The sequence below is a fragment of the Batrachochytrium dendrobatidis genome (genome assembly GCF_000203795.2).
Source record: "Batrachochytrium dendrobatidis JAM81 unplaced genomic scaffold BATDEscaffold_13, whole genome shotgun sequence".
NCBI classification, from domain to species: domain Eukaryota; kingdom Fungi; phylum Chytridiomycota; class Chytridiomycetes; order Rhizophydiales; genus Batrachochytrium; species Batrachochytrium dendrobatidis.
The window spans coordinates 126,416-149,405 of record NW_006281111.1 but is presented as its reverse complement, the minus strand read 5'-3'; the positions used below and the strand labels follow the sequence as shown (position 1 = coordinate 149,405).

The window sequence follows — 22,990 nt, the reverse complement described above, 5'->3', positions numbered from 1 at the left end:
GGCTCTATAGGACTGAATGGACTTTTAGTGGTGCGTCAGTTGGAAAGTTGGAAAGAAATCCAACCAAAAAGTCGGCTTTATTGCAGAATAAACTCGCGTTTTCAATGCTATCTCGACTTATTTCCTGACAAAACTTGCCGACTTGTTATTCTACCAATATTTGTATACTTGATGGCTTTGCTCTACTTTGGTTGGCTCGAGTATTCTTTTTGGACTGCTATTAGCATGACTGGTGCTAGACAACGTCATCGTACTGCTTGTGTTGCAGTTGGATTAATAGCAATGATAGTCTTGGTGTGTCCTGCAATGGCATCACCTTTTAATAAGCAATCCGATACTTTTAAATCCAGCACTGGTGCTTTTGTTGAGAAAGTCTCTTATTCTGAAGCATTTGCCAATATGCCAAAACAGCTGCGTCAAGCCAATTTCCAACAGGACTATAGCAAAACAGTCGGTCAATTCCAGTCTCGGTCTGGACCATCATATGGACAGCAACAGCCTTTGCAGTCTATGCACGGGACTGAGAAGCTTATGCAGTATCAGCCTGTAAAAGCACCGCCTGCATTAATGGATCTCATGATGAATTTGCTGAATTATACTCGGTCAGCATATTGCATTGATGGATTGGATACTTGGACATGCACAACTTGTGGAGGTGCAACAGAACACACTACAAACATCACTCTTATTGGCAATCCTACATTCACTTCATTTTGCTATACTGCCGTACATATTCCTACCAGTCGCATCATTGTCTCGTTTAGAGGCTCTCAGAATCTGGACAACTGGGTCAAGGACATCACAACTGCACTACCTGACTCGCCATTTCCCGAATCCCCTCCTGGAGCACAAGTTCATTTAGGATTTCTACAGGCTTGGAATCAGATTAGAACAGAGGTTTTGGATCAGGTCAAACTTCTTGCCAGTAGCTTTCCTGATTTCGACATTATTGTTACAGGCCATTCACTTGGAGGTGCCTTGACGACAATGGCATCCATGGAAATGGTCACATTGCTTGGACTGGTATGCAATGGTTGATACACGCTTGACTAATGATTTGATTCAATGTTAATCTCCTGTGATCTTGTTATTTGGATGGCCAAATCAGTCGCGACTAACCATGCTTACAACTTTGTAATGGTTTGATTTAAAACTTTAGGATCCACAACGAATTTTACTTTATACCATCAATCAACCACGAACTGGAAATTTCGAATTCGTTCAATGGGTAGCATCGGTCAACTTTAAAGCTATTCTACGGGTGGTGAATCAAAACGATGTTACCCCACACCTGCCTCCACTATTTCTTGGTTTTTTTCATCACCCAACCGAAATATGGGTCTCGAATCGTGATGGCACAACATACGTATGTCCAGCAACTGAGGATATGACAGCTTTGAAGAATTCTAAATCAAAAGTAGTGACCAAGCTAGACGAGGAAGATGACCTTCCTGTCGAGAGCCAAGACTGTGCGAATTCTCTAACATTTGGGTTAGATGTATTGAAACACATTTGGATTTGGGATATCCCCATTGGACGTCATGCGTGCTAATGGTTGATTCTGATTGTCAAGGTCGCTCTTGTATAGATTAGCGACATTTTGTATGATTGCATTTTTTGCATGTAATATTGGCTTTTGAAATAAATATTATGTAAAATAGTATTGATACTATTGATTTTAGATATTGTCAATTTATCAGATCTTGCCGAACATTCAGTTCATGAGTTATTTGTTACTAATCATTACAACGCTGGACACATGAACATGCTTATTGATTCCTGTTTTGGTATTTTCAACTGATTTTGATTGCAAGTTTATACATTGTTACGTTTATCAATCAATACACGACATCATATCATTGTATCTACAGACTATCATCAAGACTCGTACACTAGAATCAATGTATTCACTTGATTCCATATTGCATATTGCATACTGTTATTATGATCAGTGCAATAACAATACTCGTGTGTATGTTGTTGAATTGATATATGCCAACTACTGGAATAGTTTTGAACCTAGGAACGCTGCATTCAAACATCACGATATTGAGATCTTGAACTAGATGTCATATTGGCATGACAATATGTGTATCATGGCTACTGCATGATGGCTTATAGGTATATTTGAGTGTAAATTGGTTATTATGCTAGTAGATTTGACAGTAGTGGGTTTAGAGTATATCGTACCGATCGATTACACACGCTTACAGAAACTAACAGTACAGTATACACTACAACTAGACAATACGTCTTCAATATACAAGGTTTTGGCATCACTTTTTGCTGCTCAACTACTTTTATAAAATATCAAAGGTTAGAGTTGAAGATCAATATACCGTTTCATATAAAAGCTTGGTTGGTAGTTCAAAGCATGTACTAGATGCACGGTGAGTGGATTTGCTTAATGAGTACTTTTGCCATCCATTGATGGATCAATCCATGGGTCCATGTGCCAATAAGCTGTGGCAATTACTATTCATACATTAAATGAATAAGCTATTCAAAGCGCGTCTTTACGCCATCAAGTATTGTTCCCTCTGCCTATATCAACTACTATATAATCCATCATCATTATCTTCACCTAATCAAACAATTCAGCTAGCGATCGATTTAGCCAAACCAATATCTAAACATTTATCTTGACAAAATGAAATTTTCACTTCTTGCACTGATCACTGTTGGTACTACCGTTGTACTTGCCTCTCCAATTTCACGTAGTCGTGTCAGACATATAATGTCAAGCGAGCCTATTCATCTCTCGAAGCGAGGAATGCCATAATTGAAATCCAGTGAGTTTTGAATCGATAACTATTGTGTTTGACTTTTTGAATGGGTTGTAAACTGATTACTGTGAATTTCTGCCTCTCAGCCGTATCCACGTAAAATGGAAGACATTTCTGTATTATTCTACAGTGGCTGCCTTTTTGCTTTGGAATAGACAATTAAATATTCGTTTGGCTTTGCTCTAAAAATCGATTGCACTGCTTCAAATAAACATTTTAAATTTTCCCTCAACATCTATCATCGCATGCTATACATGGCATTTATTATGCAAAAGCAATCTTATGCAAAGTTTAAACATGGATAATATGAAGCAATGTAGCGAAGCTTTACTTTTACATTGTTTATTAATGGTTGGGCAGATTATGTTTGATCGACCATCTAGTTTTGCTGAGCCCAGAGCGTACGGTATTGCTCAGAAAATCGGCACCCATCGCTCCATGAGATCAACTCTTGTTAATCATAGCCTTGGCTTTACTCACTATACAGCTGAATTCACATGAATGAAATACCAAGGATGATAGTTGGTATCAAATAAACTACACTCTAACAACACTATAGTTTGACTCCGAGTTCCGACTATGATGGAATTTGAGTGTTTGGTATAGGTGTATGCTAATTGCCAGTCTAGAACAATCCATTAAACAAGCCATGCTGTTTTTAATGAGACCCAGGGTAATGAACTCGGCTGGAAAGCTGCTTTGTAGACACATGTCAAACAGGCGATTTACAAATAGTCTGTTTGTGGAGTGCACAGCAGTGTCTGCATCAATGTGATTGGAGTGTGAGGTGCTAAGCCGATAGATGTGAATATCATCAGCTACGATTGAATTGCAACTGTAATGTTGGGTCAGAGTTTATGGCGGCGCATCTAGCGCCACGTTTAAATATTCTAATTAGCATTTACTCTATCAACACAATCAATGCAAGTAGAACAGTGTTCCCATGGTTCCCAGCTAGATCTCAATGTATGCGCCATAGTGTCAAAAGGCATATCAGGTGCCAATGATATATAAGCCCATCAAATAATGTCTATTGTTACCAGTGTTATCTTGGTATTTATTGATATCAGTATACCCTTCCTACTAGACTCGTCTTTGATATACCAGAGGCCCGTTCCATCAAACCATCCAAAGCTCTACCCTTCGCTGTCGAAAATGAAACTCTCAGCATTTCTTATTGCTAGTCTAGCCTTGATCCAAACTACTACTGCTGTTCCCAACCCGATGGAAAATGGGTTGCTCGTTTTTAACCCATCCAGTGTGGCTACTGCACAGGAAGTCGAACTCCTTGAACAGTTTTCTGACACTCCAGTCATTCAGAAGCGTGCAGAGTCCTACACGGCTATAAAAAGGTTGGCTTCATTTCTCACAGCACCACTTTCCATCATATTCGTTTGAGCGTTGCGTTCTGTCAAGCCATTAAAATGTTTTATAGCTGGGAAACAAGGTCCGCAGCTAGCGACAGGGCAAGATAACGGAAATTAATAAAACTGTCATCCACTATCACCAGTTTATGTGCATGAAAAAGTGCTTTTTCGTATGGTTGGGTTTGGAGGTTTACGTTGTAGGCTGCAACCAATGCATAGCCATTTGAACAACATTAGGCTGGAGCCAGGCTCACTAATGAACCACGACCTATAATTTGTTGATGGTTCAGCAAAACATCAGCACGCTTGTAAATACGAATCATGAAGAATACTGAGTAACCCCTGACTCGATACAGTCATCGTACGATGACATTGCCTTGGGTCGGGCCACCGACCTCCAAATCAAATAAGTGGTGGAACATGGAACTCGAAGGACTAATCACGAGGTGTAACTAAGCAGAAGCATATGACCGAGACGTTTTTACTTTGAAAGCGAGTATAATGTAACCATTGCTTTTATAGAGCTTGCATTATGCGCATAGGCATGCTATACAAGGTACTGATAGGTGGTTTACAACCTATAATACAGTTTAGCTGCTGTAAAATGGTTTGGGATTACGCAATAAGCTAGATAATGCAAATAAACCACTCTCTAGTTATATATACCTAAATCGAAAAAGATAGCAACACGGCCCGAACGGTATGTAACAAGCCGTTTGAAAACCAAATCTAAATAGGACAATTCAATGTAAAATTCAGCTACAATTATTCAGCCAAGCTGTTCAAACGAATGCTGACAAATCGGTGGGCAAGCCATACAGAGCAGTAACCAAATAAAGGGTTGTGCGGATGATTATTGGTGAAGTGTTCGGCCTCGGGCTGCAATCAAGCAATAACACCTTCTCGTGTTTCTTCATTGCTTACTGCTTAGCATTGCTTTAACAACAGATTTTATTACCAAAACACTTTACCAAGTGGCCACACTGCGCACCGATGGTTTCGGTCAAAATCTCGCCCTTGCAAGGAATTTTTTAACGAGTTCCTTGGCGGAATTATACAGCTGTTGGCCTGTATTTGTCGGCCAATTCAATTGTCTATTATCCAGATTTTCCCAAATCGTTTCTTGGCGGATTTCATCTCGACTACTTCTCCACTTGGTATCGATCTATTGTAAATTCATCCGTTTTTTTACAACTTCTGGTTAGTCTCTGCCCAACGTGATATATGTTAGATTTTGATTTAAATTCTATACTGTATATGGCTGAGCAAATCCTTCATTAAGCCAGCCTTTTTTATTTGCCTAGTATTACTACATAGTTTATAAACTTTGGTCATACAAGTTGCAAACCCAACTATTTGATATATCCACTATTGCTAGACCTGTATTTAACATACTTGTACATATCTGCATTATATCCTCTAGACCAAAAATATAGCTATTGCAGCTTGAAGGACATTACTTTCATTGCACATTCCGCCACGAGTCATATTTATATCTACAGTACATGCAGCCATCGCTACAGTCACCAGCAAGACCTGAAAAGCTTCCAGCACTTGGCCTAAACTCATTGATTGGAACTGAAATAGACATGGACTGTACAGACTACTATGCCCAGCAAAAACAACAGCCGCATCACCAGCCACAACAACTTGGCTCATACCAAAACGGCATTTTATCACCTGCAGATGCATTTCCTGAAGTAACAACTTCTACAGTCCAGCAAACTCCATGCCCCCCGTCTGATGAACCTGATCATGTTCAAGAGAACAAATCTGATGTATGTGCCTATACCAGTCTGTCAAGCACACAAGCACAAGATACTATCATGAACTACAGTCAGGCGAGCGGTAGTGCGGCTAAGGAAAGTGGTCATTTGATTATGAGCTCTACCGACTCTGGTTTTAAAGGCAATACAAATGTAGACGAACCAATACACAGTTCTTGCAATCACAGCAGCAAAATACATGTAACAGCGGACGCTGTTGCAGTTAAGGGAGAGCCACAAGTGATTGAACTGGGTCATGATCAGGGTTGTCCCACTCTAGAAGCCCATGATTCAGACGCAGTAATAATGAAAACGGTCTTGATACGGCCTACTCAAGATAATATGACATGGCTCAATGACACTCATTGCATTAACTCCAAGTTCAACACCGATACTAATAAGCGTAACCAGACGGGTTTGGATGGCAGTGTATTTGTCCGCCACGCTGCCAACACCACCGATATTCTAGAAACATCTACCGCTGCAGTAGCATCAACACCCACTGATTTTCAAAATAATATTGGTGCACCAGATGACCACAGAATAAGCATCGCCGTATCGCCAACACAAATCCCACACTCTCACATTGAGGCGATGCCAGCCATTGATTCAAGAAAAAATCGGATTTTTACCCAGCACAGTAACGACTCCCAAGCAAACGCCGAGTTTGATTTGGAACGTTCATGGACAAATCCGGATAATATTCATAGAGACTCATCCATATCAGCAGGCCCGGAATTCGAAAGCAATAAAAGCATATTGAACCTACAACGACAGCATGCCCCTGAATGTCAGGAAGCTTTAACATCACCTGATTCCGCGGTCCCAGCCATTCGTCACACATGTATCCAATCCATACTGGCGCAACCAGCATCACCACAGCCAAAAGGTGATTGTGGTAGCGGTCAAGTTGTGGTATCTTTTGACAAGCACGATGGAGATGTAACAAAAGAGATGGAGTTTCGGGCACCGCTAAACATGGCTGTACAGTACCAAATAACGCAACAGCAGGCATCGCGTAAGCATTGCAGTAATGAACAAATGCAGTCGGTGTTGGAGGACCAAATGGCAGATGCGACTCAGCACCAAGCAAAGCGCCAGAGAAACAAAACTGTGAGTCAAACAAAGGAAATTTCCTGCTCGCTTAGCATGCCACATCCCCACACCTCGTATCAACAATCTGGACATGTTACCATCCTAGTAACTCCTCCTGGTGATCGTGGCTCGTTAAATTCTCTTGCTCAAAATAATACATCTTACCAAACTGTTTCTTCTACCACTACAACACCAATGAGTTCGGTTTCGGCCCTTTTAACAACTGTAGATGCAATGCACTTTAGTGCTATGAAGCTTCCGTTGATGGAAAGTCGAAATTTGTTTCTGGCTGGCTCATCACCAATATCGGCCGATGATACTGAATTCAAAGCCAAACCTGATTCTTTTTCTTCAACAACCACTAGCGATGCGTCTGTTGGTACGCTCGACATTCTACCCAAAACTTTGCATCCCTCATCAACAGCCACCTCGCCCACCATTGTTGCTACAGCTAAACTTTCAGTAGTTTCGGAGTTGCCACAGTTTGGAAAAAGTGACACTCTGCTGACTGATTCCTTGATCTCAGATCCTGCTACTACTGCCGTGTTGGTGGATATTGCTCCAAAAGCTCATATACCAAATCATATTCACACATACAATCACCACAATAGTATATCCGCCTCTAGAATCTCATCTCAGCTTTCACCCACTTCACCAATACTTTCTTCAAACATTGCTTCATCCAATCATACTTCACAATTTCCGCACCCTGTACACTCCACTGCCTCGTCTGCTACGCTTGATCCATATCCAACTCATCGTCGCGGGTCACATCATTCAAACACTACATCCACAACTTCGTCCTTGATCAGTTCCACCGAGCCAAAGCCTATGTCTACTGAGACTTTTGAAACTCCTGTCTCCGTCATCACTACTCATATTAGACAGCCAAGATGGTCTCGACAATCTAGTGCATGCGACTATTGTCACTCCAAGGTTGTATGATTTACCTTTTGTTCCATCTAATACCATGTTACTCATATGTTTCCCTGCAACATCATCTCTGGTGCTGAATATTTAGAAAATTCGATGTCATGGCCCAATTGGATCGTGCCCTAATTGTGTCAAGAGGGGGCTTCGTTGTGTATTCAACAGACAGTCTAAACCAAAAAAACCAACAGAGTATATTGCGCAGCTACAGCAACGAATTGAGTCTCTGGAACATGTGGTAGTTACCAAGGGAAAAAATCCAGCCAAGTCAAGATCCGGCTTGCTCAACCATGCAAGTATCGCTGCCCCTGTAGGAGAAATAGTGACTACCATGTCTGTGCCTTTTGGTTCACAACGGTTCGATACACCCACAGTGACTGTTCAGCCACCTACTGCAGACCTGTCGCTTGGAGCAGATAATCATATGACGGATGTGCGTCCAGTGTTTCTACCCTCACCACGCAGTAACTCCAATATACAGCACTCTCCATACACTCATCCAGTCCCTTATCCATTACAGCCACCTACTTCAATTCGTATTGATTTAATTGAGAGATGGTTTCGATACTGCTCTTTGCGACAGAACGTGCTCATCTTTCCTTCTTGGCTGCTTACTGATTTGAGTGCCCAGCCACCTTTCCTGCTTAATGCGATATATGCTCAGGCTGCACTTGCATCGTCTCCCAAGGAATCCAACGCAGCCTTGATCAGTGGACATCGAGGCATGATTCATTCAAGCAAAGGGGAGGCATTTTATGAACACGCCAAATCGTTTGTATCCGAGGCCTTGTCGTCACCTTCATATCACAATATTCTTGCTTTGCATTTGCTGGGTAATTTGGCTACATTTCGTGGTAGACCAGAGGGCCCATTCTACACATCTGCTGCTATTCGACTAATACAGTTGTATCTAAGGGATTGCGAGCCGGATGATGGACAATCGTATCCTCGGAGTTGTAAACAGGAACTCGTTCGTCGCTTATGGTGGTCACTCTATGAGACTGATCGTCGCACTTCATTGGCAAATAACCTTCCATTGTATCCCGTAGACGTCGTTAATGGTGACGTGCCAGGATTTCCTCAAGATTTGTTGGCTGATTTTGTAAAAAATAATGATAGACCTGTCCGGCCTACAGTAGATCGGACTGCAACCTCTTCTGCATATTTGCACAATGAGCAAGCAACCCGTTCACATGGTCCATCCTTTTTGCCTCCTCCAAGCATGTCTCCACATGTCTATTCACATCCGTCCCAATCTCAGCCGACTGCTCCCCCACAGCTTCCTCCTATGTATATGGAAACGAGAAATCACTCACCACAATTTAAGCGCACGGCTTCATCACCTTATACTCAAGACTTGGGATACCATCATGCAGATCAGCATATGGCATCCAATCGTCCTGTTTCCTCGACTTCCGACCATCCACCATACCATAGATCACCTTATTTGCCAAATCAACCCGAGCGTGAACGTAGATATTCTCATTCATCATCCACTGTAGATCCCACTGTACCTTACTTGCACCGAGAATCATATCCCTATTCAAGCCATCCTTCAAATACTACTAGTCCGTCTCATCCTTCTTATAGTGGCTCTATGCCTCCACATTTAGTAGAGAAAGGACACTCTGATCCTCACCCTTATTCAAACACGCAGGGGTATCCCCATCATTCCTACGCTCCCCAACTTCAATCCCACCCACAATGCACACCACCACCACCGTCACAGGCCTCTATTCCTAGTGTTACCGCCCAGCGGCTTCTTCTTGTTAAAATATACGACCGTGTGGTTTACTTTTTGCAATCAAAAGATCCAGCCCAGGACTCGATTGCAAGAGATGAGCATCGATGGGCTATTGATCAGGATTTGTTGAGGTGGTTTGAAAACCTGCCTGTAGCGTGGCGAGTTATTCCATCGACTTATGGGTACCAAATTTCAGATGCAATTTTAGATACATTCTTCAAGACTGCTTGGCTATCAAGTAATAATGATAGACGAAGCATGCAAACCATGTCTCCTGGTGCAGTGCAAAGCAATGCTTTACCCTCTACCTCAGTCTCTGGATCTACCTCGGCTGCTCCTGCAAATGATGATGTCTACACATCCCACCATTCATCAAAACTTTTGCGAGAAAATCTTATCTCGCTTCACGGAGCAAATGCCGAAACTTCCATTGGAGGCGGTATTCAAGAATTTGATGATTTAAATCGGCTCACATGGGGAGTGGCGTTTATTCTCGTTTGGTTTAATTTCTCTCGTATTCTGTTGCATAAAGACACATTGCGACCACTTGAACCACAATATGCTGATGTCTCACAGCCATTATCTGCTCATTCGGACAAGCCTGGTTCATCTCGTCACTCCCACATTCCCATAGCAAACCACATATGTATTGACTCTGCCTTTTCGCTTCTTGAAATTGTTAGGCGGTATATGCAAACCAACCCCTTTTTTTACGAAACCCCGCCTATTATATTTCGGTTGATTAGCGAGGCATGCTGTGTGATTGTTGTTGGAATGGAAATGCGTTTAATCGATCTGAGTAAAGGAGTACCAGTTGTTAAGATGGGCATGGACGCACTATACAATCTGAGTGTAGATGTTGCCGGTGCAGATGATCAGCGGCGGTTGATTGGGACACTTTTGGACAGAGTTGTAGAGAAACTAGGAGTTGGTTATATCCGGAACTCCTGATAGTTTGTTTTAAACCGTATTCACGTAAAATGGAATATGTTTCTGCATCCATCTGCAGTGGTTATCTTTATTTTGCTTCAAAATAAATAATAGTTGAATATTTGTTGGCTTTCCCACTAGATGTTGACTTTGAATCTTTTCAATTCATTTAAAGGATTGCACGTTTCAGGAATGCGACCGTTGCTTTCAAGCCAGTCATCGGAAGGACCAGTGAATTTTGTTAGGAGTTGTGGCCAATGAGCGAATTGGTGTAAACTGTTGCCAATCATTTCATGAAATTGACTGTTTATCATGCACTTTGGTACCTTTATTTAGTGTTCCATCCATGTGAGTATGACTAATAAAGCAAATGCATTTATTCGTGCTTGTATTTAGATGTTTTGCAAGTTGGAATAAGCTTATTTCAGCCAAACTGTGTTCCGAAACAGCGAATTGCAATATAACTCTGCTGACCAACCAAATACTTGAAGCTTGTCCAACAAGTAGCTGCTTTAGAAGCGCTGCGCGCTACTCAATAATGCTTGAACCATATATGACGTAGTGGACATGAAACATGTAGCCATTTGACGACCATTGCAAGGTGCGGCAAAGCAGAACTACGTCTGATTGGGTGGATTCAAGTCAAGCTTTGCTGAGTTGGTAGAAATCAGATAGACTATTAATACCGACATGGCCGTGCCAACACCTCATTAAACCACTATAATCTTTAGACATCTTGCTCAATCTATTTGGCTTCGTATAGTTGCTGCTACACATATATTGATACGACCCCTTTCAGAACCGAATTCTTCCATACACAAGCCCTGCCGGTGTATTTGAGAATCAACAAACTAATTAGCGAATAAAACGCAGTGTTTTCTACCTGCCAGACCCGTTGAGTCGACTTAATTAATAACGCTCTCGACACTTTCCAGCGGGCTTGATTACCACCCATCTTTTTTTAACCATTCATTACAATATATTTAACTGTCTTTCTGCCATCTAGCCTTCAATTTATTTCAGTCGAAGCATAGGTGTTTCATCACGATATCATTCGGGTTACTGTTCAATTCTCGAGGTCGCCTGTAAACCTTTTTTTGATATTAATTAGACTCAAAGCCCTCAATGCATGACGATATGACAATCATGGCTCTTGGAGATGCCCAATCGTATGTAAAGCCAAGTAATAATAGGCAGCCACCTTCACCACCGCCGTCACCTGGTAAGCACAACTTGGGATGAATGTGGCAGTACATTGCAATTGCATCGGCTACTCATCCGTTTTAAACAATATACCCTAAAATTGTATATATTAATGCTCTACATATGATGATTAGACTTGGTCACTTTTACGACATCGATTTCTAATGAAACAAAGGCTCCATTGCAGTCTATTTCTGTCATCGATCAGGATGCACCTATTACTCCACCATCTCAAGATACTGTCACTACTGCTGTTTTAAATAAAAGAAACGACACGAGTAGCAGCGAAAGTAGTGGGAGCGAAAGCAGCAGTGAAACTGATAGTGATAGCGACGAAGACAATCAGCCACTGTGGAAACGACTTCAAGGGCTGGAAACATCTCAAGATAAATCAATCAGCTCCACTTCTGCTTCACCATCCACTCCATTTGCATTGTCCTCTACTCCATCCACCAATCGTCACCATGCAGGCAGATCAAAAAAACGATTAGGATCCAATAGCACATCAATTCATTCAGATACTGCTGGCAGTATCAGAAATACCGATGTAGCTCATAACAGCCGATTGTCTCCACATGGATCCTCTCCTGTTGAACATTTCCAATCCAATCTCATTGCGTCCAAAGCGTATCTTCCTCCACACATGCGACCCAACAACCGCAAATATAAGCCACGATCTCGACGTCGTCATGATCGCAGTTTATCCAATCGAGATGGCATCAACCAAGATCAATCTAGTGGGAAACACCACTCTGCTGGGTCTCTAGCAAGAGAAACGCAGCAGGCAAAGCTCGCTCGTATCCGACAGTCTAGCACCATGTTCAATGGTGGATCACGCTTACCAATATCTCCTCTAGCACTCAGTGCAATGGAGCAAGACCAAGCTGTGCAGCGCAAAGTTTGTCACCAAGAGCCAGCTAAAACATCCAAGCTTTCAACTGTTACTAAACGACTCTCCTCTGCCTCGCTGGGTAGTTCAGCAACGCAGCTGGGACTCTCTGTACCCAATGCGATCCAATCGCAACTAAAAAAACTCAGGTCTTTAGGGTTTCCATCAACGCCCAACACGGCATTAAGCAAGACTCGACTCAAGGCATTGCATTTTACGAACCAGGGAACGACTCTTTCGAAATTATCGCATTCAAGCCTGCCACACCTCGCCACGAAAGATTCTGAAAATGCTGATAAGGACGGCATGCCAAACTCGGTGCAAACTGCTGACCCTGTTCATGTGACGAATGTATTGCCACATATGGAAACACCTGAAGCCTGTATTACCGAGACCAATAAAGCTACGGCTGTTTGTATTCAGAACAAACCCAAATTGAACCGGACAACCTCTGAGCTACCCAAGTCTCGTTCGTGCTCATCTCTTACTGATCTTACCGCATCCTCTCATACTAAACCCGACAGCTCTATCTGTCTAAGCGATAGTAGTATCAATCTGCCATTCACTATCGAAAAAACAGCCGTCAATGGAATCATTGACTCGACTCCTTTTAATACTCCATCCAAGCCCTCTTTTCATGAGCCTACTTCTGCTTTCTCCATTCAGTTTCCAGGTGAACATAATGCGGGTAAATCGCTGATTTCTCCTACAGATCCTTATGCCAGAACCTCATTAGATGCTGCTTGTTATTACGCCGACAACACATCTACGCCAACAAGCAAGAACGCGTCAGACTCGATACCCTATCATTTGTACGGGTTCGATCCTACTCATACTCGTATGAATTCCCGTAGAATCAGCCAAAGTATGAGCAGCATTGCTCTTGTTCCTGCACTAACGGCTTATAATAGTGAGAAAAGCAGCATTCAAAATAAGGCGTTGTTAGGGTCTGTTGGACATAATCGTGCATCAGATATAGCATCGACAACTTTAACATCCGCATCAGCTCCTAAAACCTTTAGTGTTCCTCGTCGTTTGACCTCTATACCGACAGATTTCTTTTTGGATTATACTTTATCCGATCCACCTTCCATGCCCACAGCGATTGTTGCTGATCAACCTCTTTCTAATCTTGTCGACATTGATAGTGCTCAGCAGTCTGACATCAAAAATAATTCTAAACAGCATATTGCTTGCCAACTGGTTCCTATATCTCGTGAATACAACTCTATAAATAATTCCCTTTCCACTACTCGAGTTGCTTCAACCACGACAACAGTTGCACCACAAAACATTCGTGCTATTCCCAATATTGCTAGTGAATCTAGACCTTCTCAAACTTGTCTTGACAATCGTACAAATCAACACACTACCACCATCAATCCAGCTCGATCCATCTCCAACTTTCAGTCTTCACTCGTTGAAAATTGTGATTCTACTTTTCAGATTCGGCCCAACAAACCTGTATCTCACCCAACAAACTTTTTCCCTCGATCTTCTTCGCTAACTCGGCATAGCGTTAGTCTTTGCAAGAGCAGTGATCAAATCAATTCTAGTCAAGTGTCGCAATCTCTTGCTTCTGATACATCTCTTTATCGTACCCGACCTCGACCCATGTCCTATCAAGATTTGAGGGCCGTTGAATTCACATCTGAGATGGATCAGGGAATTGCTGTTAAACACAGCGCATTGCAATATGAGCTAACCCCAACATTTGGCGACTCAAACATCAATCATCAAAATCATCCATATGATGCTGCTAGTCAAGACAACATTCCTCTTCATAACACTTCCACAAGACCACTTTCTCAGTCTTCATTTGTTCCTCCCAAACAACCCGACCAGCATATGGGACTAATTGAACGTCTGCGCCGTATTTTTTCCCTTCATCGCAAGTCTGAATCACCCATCTTCTCTTCAGCTCCCACAAAACGAACAGTACGTGATACCATTCTCAGGTCCCATACTTTAGGTAATACCGGATCCATCGATACTACTGACACGCGAAAAGGCAACCGATCCTGCTTGCCAATGCTTTGTCTCCATAGCATGCCATCACTTCATGAAAGCATTGCAAGTCAGAGCGATTACCTTCGCAACACTCTATCTGCAAGTCAAGCTGATTTCAACCAAACAGATCGAGCTATTGATCAAACAGAATACAATTCGTCTGGTAAGCACTACGCATCGGGTATTCTAGAAGCGACAGGGTTGGAAAAAAGAGATTTGAATCAGTTCATCCCAGATCGATCCCATCGAAAACTGGCCACCACTCGAGCACTACAAAATCTATACATGGATGTATGTTTTGGATCTTTAGGATTGATGGAGCTGGCTTCTAGATATGAAGGAAATCAATTGGATGGGTTGGATGACGAAACTGTGCTATCAACTGTATTGGAAGCTGGTGGATATGCTTTGGGTGCTGGTGTAAATCCATCCACTGCAAAGCAATACAATTATTCTGCTTCAATGACAAGTACACAAATGTTTGTTGCAGGGTTGGGCGAAGCCGAGCCCATTCGGTACTATAGCCAATCCATTAAATTGTAATATCTAGTGCGATCCTTGACACTGCATTTTATTGTTTAAATAACATCTATTTGATATTATATCCCTATATACTTATTTTTATATTGGTAGAGATTGGAGTGCTAGTTTATTTGCATTTGACTCAGATATGTCTGTACGCTGGGTAGTTGGGCATACTCTTCTTGCAGCCCAGCAAAAACTCCATACGCATCAAACAAAACACGACGAGCACCGTTTCTATATTGAATAATATGTTTTACAGTCTCTGACCATTTGGTTTGATCAGCTTCATCTACAGGATCGTTTTCTTCCATCACTATTAGTCTGGCCTCAATATCCTGCAGCAAAATAGTCCATGCACGCAAGAAAAGAATGTCACGGTTGGGTAAGCAAGTGAGTAGTTGAAGCATATCGTCCACAGTTGTCGCTGGTGTGATGGTGCATTCGGCAAGACAGATCGCCCCTTGACTTTTAGTTTTAGTAGATGGATCAGTATTGACCTCGTCGTCTATAGCCATACAACAAATACACGCCGTCACCAGTCCCTTGGTATCGAGAATTCCTTGAGTTGGGTTCGTGTTGTTGGGTGAGTTGTCGGGTTGACTCGATGCAATAGTTACCATTTTTGATATACCCAACATATCCAAAACACATTGTTTCCTGTCCATAAATGCCTTGAGATTTTTAATCCCGTTTTCATCCGTCTCTACCACACTCGCCTCAATACACTCCAACGGGATAGTGATACAATCGGAATAGCCTTCATCCACAACAAAACCGTGAATAAACAATAGCTCTGAGTTGGGTTTGCACCCATAGGATATTGTCACCTGCACATCGGGATCAATCGTATCCAACGCAATCAGATTCACGCAGTTGTCTACAGAAGAAACTTTCCAATATGCGTTTGGAGTTTGATCATGGTTGCAAAAATCAATTCCCGGCACAATATGTAAATCGGATTTTGTTTCAAAAGAAGGATCAACTGTATGAAATGACATGGATCGACTCCAAACCATTGCATCTGCCCAACACCAATCTGCATGATGATCTCCCTCACCCAAAGCAATAATGGCTTGAGTGTAATACACGGATTCTTTAAAAAGTTTGCTTTGTTTTGCTAGGGTAGCTGTAGATAATGGAGTGCCGGCTAATAGTGAACATTCCATTGATTCTGGACAGTAGTAAATGGGTGTTGTAAATGTCTTTGGAAGATGATTGAAATACACTGACCATTTCATGTCAGGATATTGCTTGAATCGTTTTCCCCAAATCAGAAACAACATGATATAGATACGATCTGAATGAAGGGCTGAGAGGGATTCAAGGGCAGTTATGGATTGATGCAGATGCTGAGTGTAGGGATTGTTGGATTGTGATTCTATGAATATCGTTTGAGCCGTGATACAGTTTGTTAGCGAGATACTTGATAAAACAGTTTCTGGTAAAATAGTCTTGGCAAGTGGAGTGGTATAAACACCAAACCCAGCCGTATCTGTTTGACGGATATCAATTAAAGGATGCCGAGGTTGGATGCTATGAGCAGTACACCATTGCAACAGTGATTCTGTCATGGTTAGTGACTTGAACAAGAGTTTTTAATTGGCGATAATGAGGATAAAACGGTGAGTGAAATAAAGAAATTCTTGGCAACTATCGATGGATTGTTTGCTGAATGACCTGCTACGCCTCGATTGAATATACGACAATATTTCTCATTTGGTGTTGGTCTGACACGAGTTTCGATGTTCCATCTCAAGTCTGTACGCTAATCTGAAGCAATCGTGCAGTGTTACAAACCAAAACCTTTTGCTCTAAAATGCTATAGCGTACTTGATACTGCCAGAATGATTCAAAACATGATTCCATTTATCACCTCATTGTTGCTAGCTGCAATCAAGTTTTTACTAAACATATTTGTGCAAATTCAATCATTGCCTTGATTGACAGTTGTTGATTAGATCCATTTAAATCTGTTTATACAAATCGAGCCAATACTGATCAATACAATAGATCTTCCCAATCTGATCCTACAGCCTAGAAATGAATATTCAAAACCTTTATTTTGGTATAGTAACATCAATCACAGTAATGTAGGCTCATCTTTTGCCAGAGCTATATAAATGCATATCAATCAGAGGTTCCGTTCAAGTAGGTGCTGATACATCGGATCATGCCATTCCAATTTTCTTTGAATGTGTTGAACTGAAGTGCAGATGTAAATGAATTCAACGGAGTAGCGGACGACTTGTGCCACGATCCTGGCCACAATGATCCTGGGTAAGAATAATGCGAGGATAGCGAGCTATGAGGAATCACATCCTAATATGCATGCAAATGAACAATGTTAGATAATAGCCTTGCCAAAGTTGCCGAGTGTTCTACAGGCAAGATAGAACATGGCAGCCACAAAATTGCTTCCAAATAACAGTTGGCTTTACTTGTACAGCTACATACCTGTGATTGCAAATGTGCAGGCAAAACAGACTCCACTTGCTCTTTACTATTAGATAGTTTGTATCTAAGTAGCTCTGTATCGTTGGCAATGCGAGCCTGAAGGAGTGAATAGGCTGTGGTGGTAACAAGAACACCTGCAACGAAACCAGCAGTAAGTCTACTTGCCATAGTTATTCCCGTAGTATATATGAAGAAGATGAGTTGGAGTTAGAATGAGGTCGCTTTGGTCGTGTTAGGAACAATAGTGTTTGGGTTGTAGAAAGTTGGGATTGAGTTCTAATTCAAGCCGTTATTCACGTAAAATGAAACACTTGTATTTCTCTTAATCACTGCTTTGGAATAGAGTTGAATGTTGTTTTTCTATTGTAGATTGACAGTGTCGTGCAGTACAAATTATGTTTTTATTGTACGATTATCAAATATTGAGTTTGATTGTCATTCATTTTTATATTCTAAACTCACATTTACGCTCTATCCAACAACAAAAATCGTATTAATTCAACTCTAATATTTAAACCCATTTATTACACTTTTGGTTACATTTTACGTGAATACAACTGGAATTGACAACTCGAATATTTTCAACAATCGATATCAGTGGCTTTCATAATAAAATCATTTTTATTTTCCAAACTGTTCGCTGTCAGGAATGATTGAATCCAGACCAAGTGTAGCATCTTGCTTGCTTAAAATGGTATCCGAGGTCATTCTACCATTAGCAAACGTTCCCAGCAGTTCACCCTTTAGAGTATCTTCACGACGTTTAGTAGATTTCGAAGTGGGATTGCCAGTTTCTTCCTGATCGGCAGCCATAGCCAGTTCCGGCAAAGTCCGATATAACAGCATATTCATTTTCAATACCTCATCTATCTTGGCATCCATGTTTCTATACGACACAAAATCCGCTGCAGAATGGTAGAGATATGTCAACGCATCACGACGAACCTTTGATTCCTCTTGTTTAAACGTAACGAGATTCTTGTATCGACGAGTGCGTCGATCAACAATAAACTGGTTCCATAAACGCTTACGAGATTCAAATGTTTCATCAGTGGCGTCTGTTGTATCCGATCTAAACTGTTTATTGTTGCGAGCAAGCACTGCATCCACGGGAGACGGGAGTGATGGAATAGGTGAAATGAACGCATCGATACCTTGCATGTAAGCATCTCGCTTCTTTTTAAATTGCTTGATATCTTCTTGTTTGAGATGCTCAGTCTCTTCAGTCAAGGCTTTGGTTTGGACTGCTACTTGTGCTGCTTCATGAACCTTTTGTAAATGCTCTTCTTTATATGAACGACGCAAGACTCGCATTTGTTCACGGAAAACACTTTTTGGATGGGTAACTCTGATGGATGCTGGGATTGTATCTTGGGGAAGACGTTGAGCGATGATGGTGGGTTTGGGATCGTTGGTTGTAGATGACATGAATCTGGCTGTATCTGAGCATTGGTGGGATAGCACATTTAGCCTATAAATAGAATTAAATGCTGCTCTTTGACCTGTGATGGCTGCAGTAGACACTGGGATGGTTCTGTGTCGCATCAGTCTGTCCATTGGCAGTTTCAATCAGTGTGGTTGCTTTGGTCACTCGAGTTCATGAAGAAACGAAAGTTTTTTAATTGCATCACGTGTTAGTGTGATCGTAATCGTTCTTTAGGGAATTGGATCGTGAATAAGAATGTATTTTCTTGAACTAGAGCGTATTCTCTTGAACTAGAATGTATTCTTTTGAACTAGAGCGTATTCGAGTTTTTAGAATACAAGTGAAGTTTGAACCGGCGTGAAATTTACTGTAATTTCAATGCAAGCATTTGCTTAGTTGTTTTATATAAAGATGAACAGATCAATAAAGACTTTACAAAACAGTGTTTTCCAGTACATTCACAATTGTTTGAGACTGCTTTTATTAAACATTTCTTATTCAGTGTTGCATTCACGTAAAATGCAACATAAAATCTGATCTGCAGACACGTCAGACTTTTCCTTCAATCTATTTACTATGCAAAAATTATCCAAGTCGATCCTTGTTCATGGTAGCAGATCTGCTACTACCATGCCTACAGCATCTTTGAATTTCAAAAGTAGTTTAGCATCTGTTTGTACCAGACCCATCCACATATGCAGAGCCCAGTCTATGTTGAATCCAACAAGAATTCAAACTCGATTGCCAACCAGCATTCTATCAAAAGGATTTTCCAATTCAGCTAGCGATGCATGGGGTATGAGCCAAAGTAGTAACCATGTTCTACCAACAAATACTGTAAGTGTATATTTTCTTGTATGGGCAGAGGGTTTGGTTTATCTCTTGACTGCAATGTCTGATGGATTCCAAATAGATCATTTTTAAACACATTTCCACTAAAGACCCAGTTACCATTGCAGGTTTACTATCATTCTTACACTATTATACTGGTTTAAACTGCTAGATTATCAAATTTGTTCCACAACAAGAGGCTTGGATTGTAGAGCGAATGGGCAAGTTTGATCGCATTCTTGAGCCAGGTCTTGCTATTTTGATTCCCGTTTTAGACCGTATTTCGTACGTCAAAAGTCTTAAAGAAGTTGCTGTTGAAATTCCATCTCAAAGTGCCATTACGCAAGGTAAGTTTTATTATTCAGACCTATTTTGCAAGCATTAGAATATTAAAGTCTTGTATTTCGAGTAGACAACGTTACACTTCAACTGGATGGTGTGCTGTACTACCGAGTGATTGATCCGTACAAGGCTTCCTATGGAGTAGAGGATGCTGATTTTGCAGTTGCTCAGTTGGCAAAAACAGCAATGGTATGTGTGTAGTTGGAAATGATTCATCTTGTGAAATCTTGACTGCGTCAATGACCCAACAGTGTACTCATTAAACTACCCTACTTGTATTTGAATGATTACGAGTTTAGAGAGCAGAGATTGGTCAAATGTCGCTTGATCGCACTCTGGCAGAACGTACTCAGCTTAATGCCAATATTGTACATGTAATGAACACTGCAGCCGAGAATTGGGGCATCCGATGTCTAAGATATGAGATTCGAGATATCCATCCACCAGAAAATGTTGTAGCTGCAATGCATCAGCAAGTGAGTGCTGAGCGTAGAAAGCGAGCCGAAATTTTAGAGAGTGAAGGTTCTAGGTAAGGTATTTTGAATAGTATCATACTGGTTTCAAGAGTTTAACGGTTGAAAATATACTCTTGCATGTGTGAATCTGACACCATGATCAGACAATCGGCAATCAATGTAGCTGAAGGACAAAAACAGTCGGTGATTCTTGAATCTGAAGCCATGCAAGCCAAGCAAATCAATTATGCCAAGGGAGAAGCCGAGGCAATATGGATGCGAGCAGATGCACAAGCTAAAGCGATTTTACGTACGGCGCAAGTGATCCAGCAAGAAGGAGGACACGATGCAGTGTCGCTTGGCGTTGCAGAAAAGTACATTGAGTCGTTTGGACAGATCGCAAAGGAAGGAAACACGGTTATTGTGCCAGCGAATGTAGGGGATGCAGCAGGAATGGTAACGCAGCTTATGGCAGTGTTTGACAAGGTCAAGAGCAAGTCAGGATCTAAACAGTAGTTGAAGTAAAACTGATGAAATCGACAGATTCATAATGAATAAACACACGTGATCAGAATGGTCAGATTGATGTAAAGCGCTGTAAAACAACTGCACGGACTTTGTCAAGAATATGAATAATATGATTGGTGCTATCAACCGTTCTCTCATTGGCTCTGCTGCTAGATCCCGTCTGCAGGTATTACTACTATTTACTATGCAATGAGTGAGCCATGTCGATTCTATGACATTATGCATTACTCGACTTTTTTCTTCAACATGACGAGTTAGCAATCCAGCTATTAATAGTGTTGCTTGTCAATGTACTGGAAAAGTAGTGATGCTTTCCTATACAGCCTATTCGCTCAAGCGTAGGATTTCACTGTACATCTTTTGTGAAATTCAGGCTGCAAATCATCATGACTAACGCCAAGCCATTGCATGATGGCAACTTTCTGCATTCTTGTACTAACCGCACTGATGTGTTGAAATGCATATACTAGACTCGCTTCGGTCATTCGTTGATTGTTCCTTATGCTCATATTCCATGCACCAAGTTTGAGAATGGTGTTCCTGTTAAGCAAGTCCGTGAGCTTACTGAAAATGAAAAGGCTTGGGAGTTCTGGTCCACCAGTCCAGCCTTTTATGAAATCAAACCATCTGCTATCGTAAGCTTATATCTATACTGTGTGGGATTGTTCTGGCCGAAATGGATAAATGCTTGATCAAGCAATACGAACGAATATCTATTGAGCCAGATCTGTTTGCATATTCTGTTGAATTTCTCGATTTGCTTTATTCTAACTGCATGTTGTTGAATGGCACATTCAACTTGATTTAGTTTGTTGCTCATGTTCCCAAAGGCGAGTTGTGGGTTGTTGAGCGAGCTGGCAGTTTCAGCCGTGTGTTGTCTGCTGGAGCTCATTTCTTTCTTCCACTTGTTGACAAGGTCTTTGCTGTCAAATCTCCTCACACTGTTGTGTCTGGTGTTATGGCTTCCAATGTATCTACAAAGAGTAAGTTCTAGTCACATCTGGTACATTCTGGCCAATCTCGATACTCTTTATTGCAAGACTGATCATTACTCTCTGTTCAGATAAAGCCAATGTTGATGTCTACGCTGTCGTCTACTTCAAAGTGACCGACGCTCGAAAGGTAAGTTTGATTTTCAAGTTTAAACTTGTTTCCATTGATTTTCATGTCGACTTACCAATTCAAATGATTCGACGCATTAGTCTGCCTACTATATCAATCCTGAGACCAACAAGAAGGATTCTGAGCGTACTCTCGTGTCCATCACTCGCCACATTCTAGCCAGCGAGGTCGCCAAGCTTGAACTCACCGGCGATCTTACTGCTGCCCACAAATCCACGCTTACACAAAACATTCTCTCGGCTCTTGAACAGCAGCAGAGTAAGCTTGGTATTACTGTCTCTGAAATCGAAATTCGTAAGTATATTGCTTGAATCTACAACATGACCATGTGTTGCTTTGTATTTCCTTTACAAAGCTAAAACGACAATACAAATGTGGGAATCTATCATTTTTAGGTGGTGTATTCGAGGCCGATAGCAAGGTTCGAGATAAGCTTCGAGCTCTTGATCCTCCCGCTCCAGACTACAGCACTCCAGGTCATGACTTGGCTCCTGACTACTGGGCAGAACATCTCACACCTCCTTACTTGAAAAAAAGGTGTATGGCAGCGCCAAGCAGCCTCACACTCCTGCAGCTGTTTCTCTGAA

The 22,990-nt window shown here is 41.5% G+C and overlaps 8 protein-coding genes across 8 annotated transcripts in view; 5 read left to right on the top strand and 3 right to left on the bottom strand.

Moving 5' to 3' along the window:
- Positions 1 to 225: 225 nt before the first annotated feature.
- Positions 226 to 1,552, top strand: BATDEDRAFT_91518 (uncharacterized protein; the record flags this gene model as incomplete). The annotated part of the gene is made up of 2 exons (XM_006681742.1): positions 226 to 1,023; positions 1,160 to 1,552. The coding sequence occupies 2 exons, from the start codon at positions 226 to 228 to the stop codon at positions 1,550 to 1,552; spliced, it is 1,191 nt and encodes a 396-aa protein (XP_006681805.1).
- A 2,260-nt stretch (positions 1,553 to 3,812) lies between these two features.
- Positions 3,813 to 10,738, top strand: BATDEDRAFT_35905 (uncharacterized protein; the record flags this gene model as incomplete). Its single annotated transcript, XM_006681652.1, has 4 exons — positions 3,813 to 4,138; positions 4,676 to 4,709; positions 5,590 to 7,953; positions 8,036 to 10,738. 4 exons carry the CDS (start codon positions 3,813 to 3,815, stop codon positions 10,637 to 10,639), a joined length of 5,328 nt encoding a protein of 1,775 aa, XP_006681715.1. The 3' UTR covers positions 10,640 to 10,738.
- A 602-nt stretch (positions 10,739 to 11,340) lies between these two features.
- BATDEDRAFT_35904 (uncharacterized protein) lies at positions 11,341 to 15,263 on the top strand (the record flags this gene model as incomplete). Its single annotated transcript, XM_006681651.1, has 2 exons — positions 11,341 to 11,840; positions 11,956 to 15,263. The coding sequence occupies exons 1-2, from the start codon at positions 11,744 to 11,746 to the stop codon at positions 15,261 to 15,263; spliced, it is 3,405 nt and encodes a 1,134-aa protein (XP_006681714.1). The 5' UTR covers positions 11,341 to 11,743.
- A 101-nt stretch (positions 15,264 to 15,364) lies between these two features.
- BATDEDRAFT_27333 (uncharacterized protein) lies at positions 15,365 to 16,816 on the bottom strand (the record flags this gene model as incomplete). Its single annotated transcript, XM_006681592.1, has 1 exon — positions 15,365 to 16,816. The coding sequence occupies one exon, from the start codon at positions 16,814 to 16,816 to the stop codon at positions 15,365 to 15,367; it is 1,452 nt and encodes a 483-aa protein (XP_006681655.1).
- A 556-nt stretch (positions 16,817 to 17,372) lies between these two features.
- BATDEDRAFT_27332 (uncharacterized protein) lies at positions 17,373 to 17,867 on the bottom strand (the record flags this gene model as incomplete). Its single annotated transcript, XM_006681591.1, has 2 exons — positions 17,373 to 17,564; positions 17,700 to 17,867. The coding sequence occupies 2 exons, from the start codon at positions 17,865 to 17,867 to the stop codon at positions 17,373 to 17,375; spliced, it is 360 nt and encodes a 119-aa protein (XP_006681654.1).
- Positions 17,868 to 18,296: 429 nt separating this feature from the next.
- On the bottom strand, positions 18,297 to 19,264 carry BATDEDRAFT_91350 (uncharacterized protein). The gene has a single exon (XM_006681691.1). The coding sequence runs from the start codon at positions 19,254 to 19,256 to the stop codon at positions 18,321 to 18,323; it is 936 nt and encodes a 311-aa protein (XP_006681754.1). The 5' UTR covers positions 19,257 to 19,264; the 3' UTR covers positions 18,297 to 18,320.
- Positions 19,265 to 19,701: 437 nt separating this feature from the next.
- Positions 19,702 to 21,345, top strand: BATDEDRAFT_91349 (uncharacterized protein; the record flags this gene model as incomplete). Its single annotated transcript, XM_006681741.1, has 5 exons — positions 19,702 to 19,962; positions 20,129 to 20,303; positions 20,369 to 20,487; positions 20,598 to 20,827; positions 20,918 to 21,345. The coding sequence occupies 5 exons, from the start codon at positions 19,702 to 19,704 to the stop codon at positions 21,267 to 21,269; spliced, it is 1,137 nt and encodes a 378-aa protein (XP_006681804.1). The 3' UTR covers positions 21,270 to 21,345.
- A 38-nt stretch (positions 21,346 to 21,383) lies between these two features.
- BATDEDRAFT_37367 (uncharacterized protein) overlaps positions 21,384 to 22,990 on the top strand; it is a 1,946-nt gene continuing 339 nt past the window's right edge. The window contains exons 1-6 of the mRNA XM_006681674.1: positions 21,384 to 21,447; positions 21,752 to 21,916; positions 22,090 to 22,264; positions 22,345 to 22,403; positions 22,484 to 22,697; positions 22,799 to 22,987. Coding sequence (XP_006681737.1) covers positions 21,391 to 21,447; positions 21,752 to 21,916; positions 22,090 to 22,264; positions 22,345 to 22,403; positions 22,484 to 22,697; positions 22,799 to 22,987 — 859 coding nt within the window. The 5' untranslated portion in view covers positions 21,384 to 21,390. The remainder of the gene's footprint in view (positions 21,448 to 21,751; positions 21,917 to 22,089; positions 22,265 to 22,344; positions 22,404 to 22,483; positions 22,698 to 22,798; positions 22,988 to 22,990) is intronic.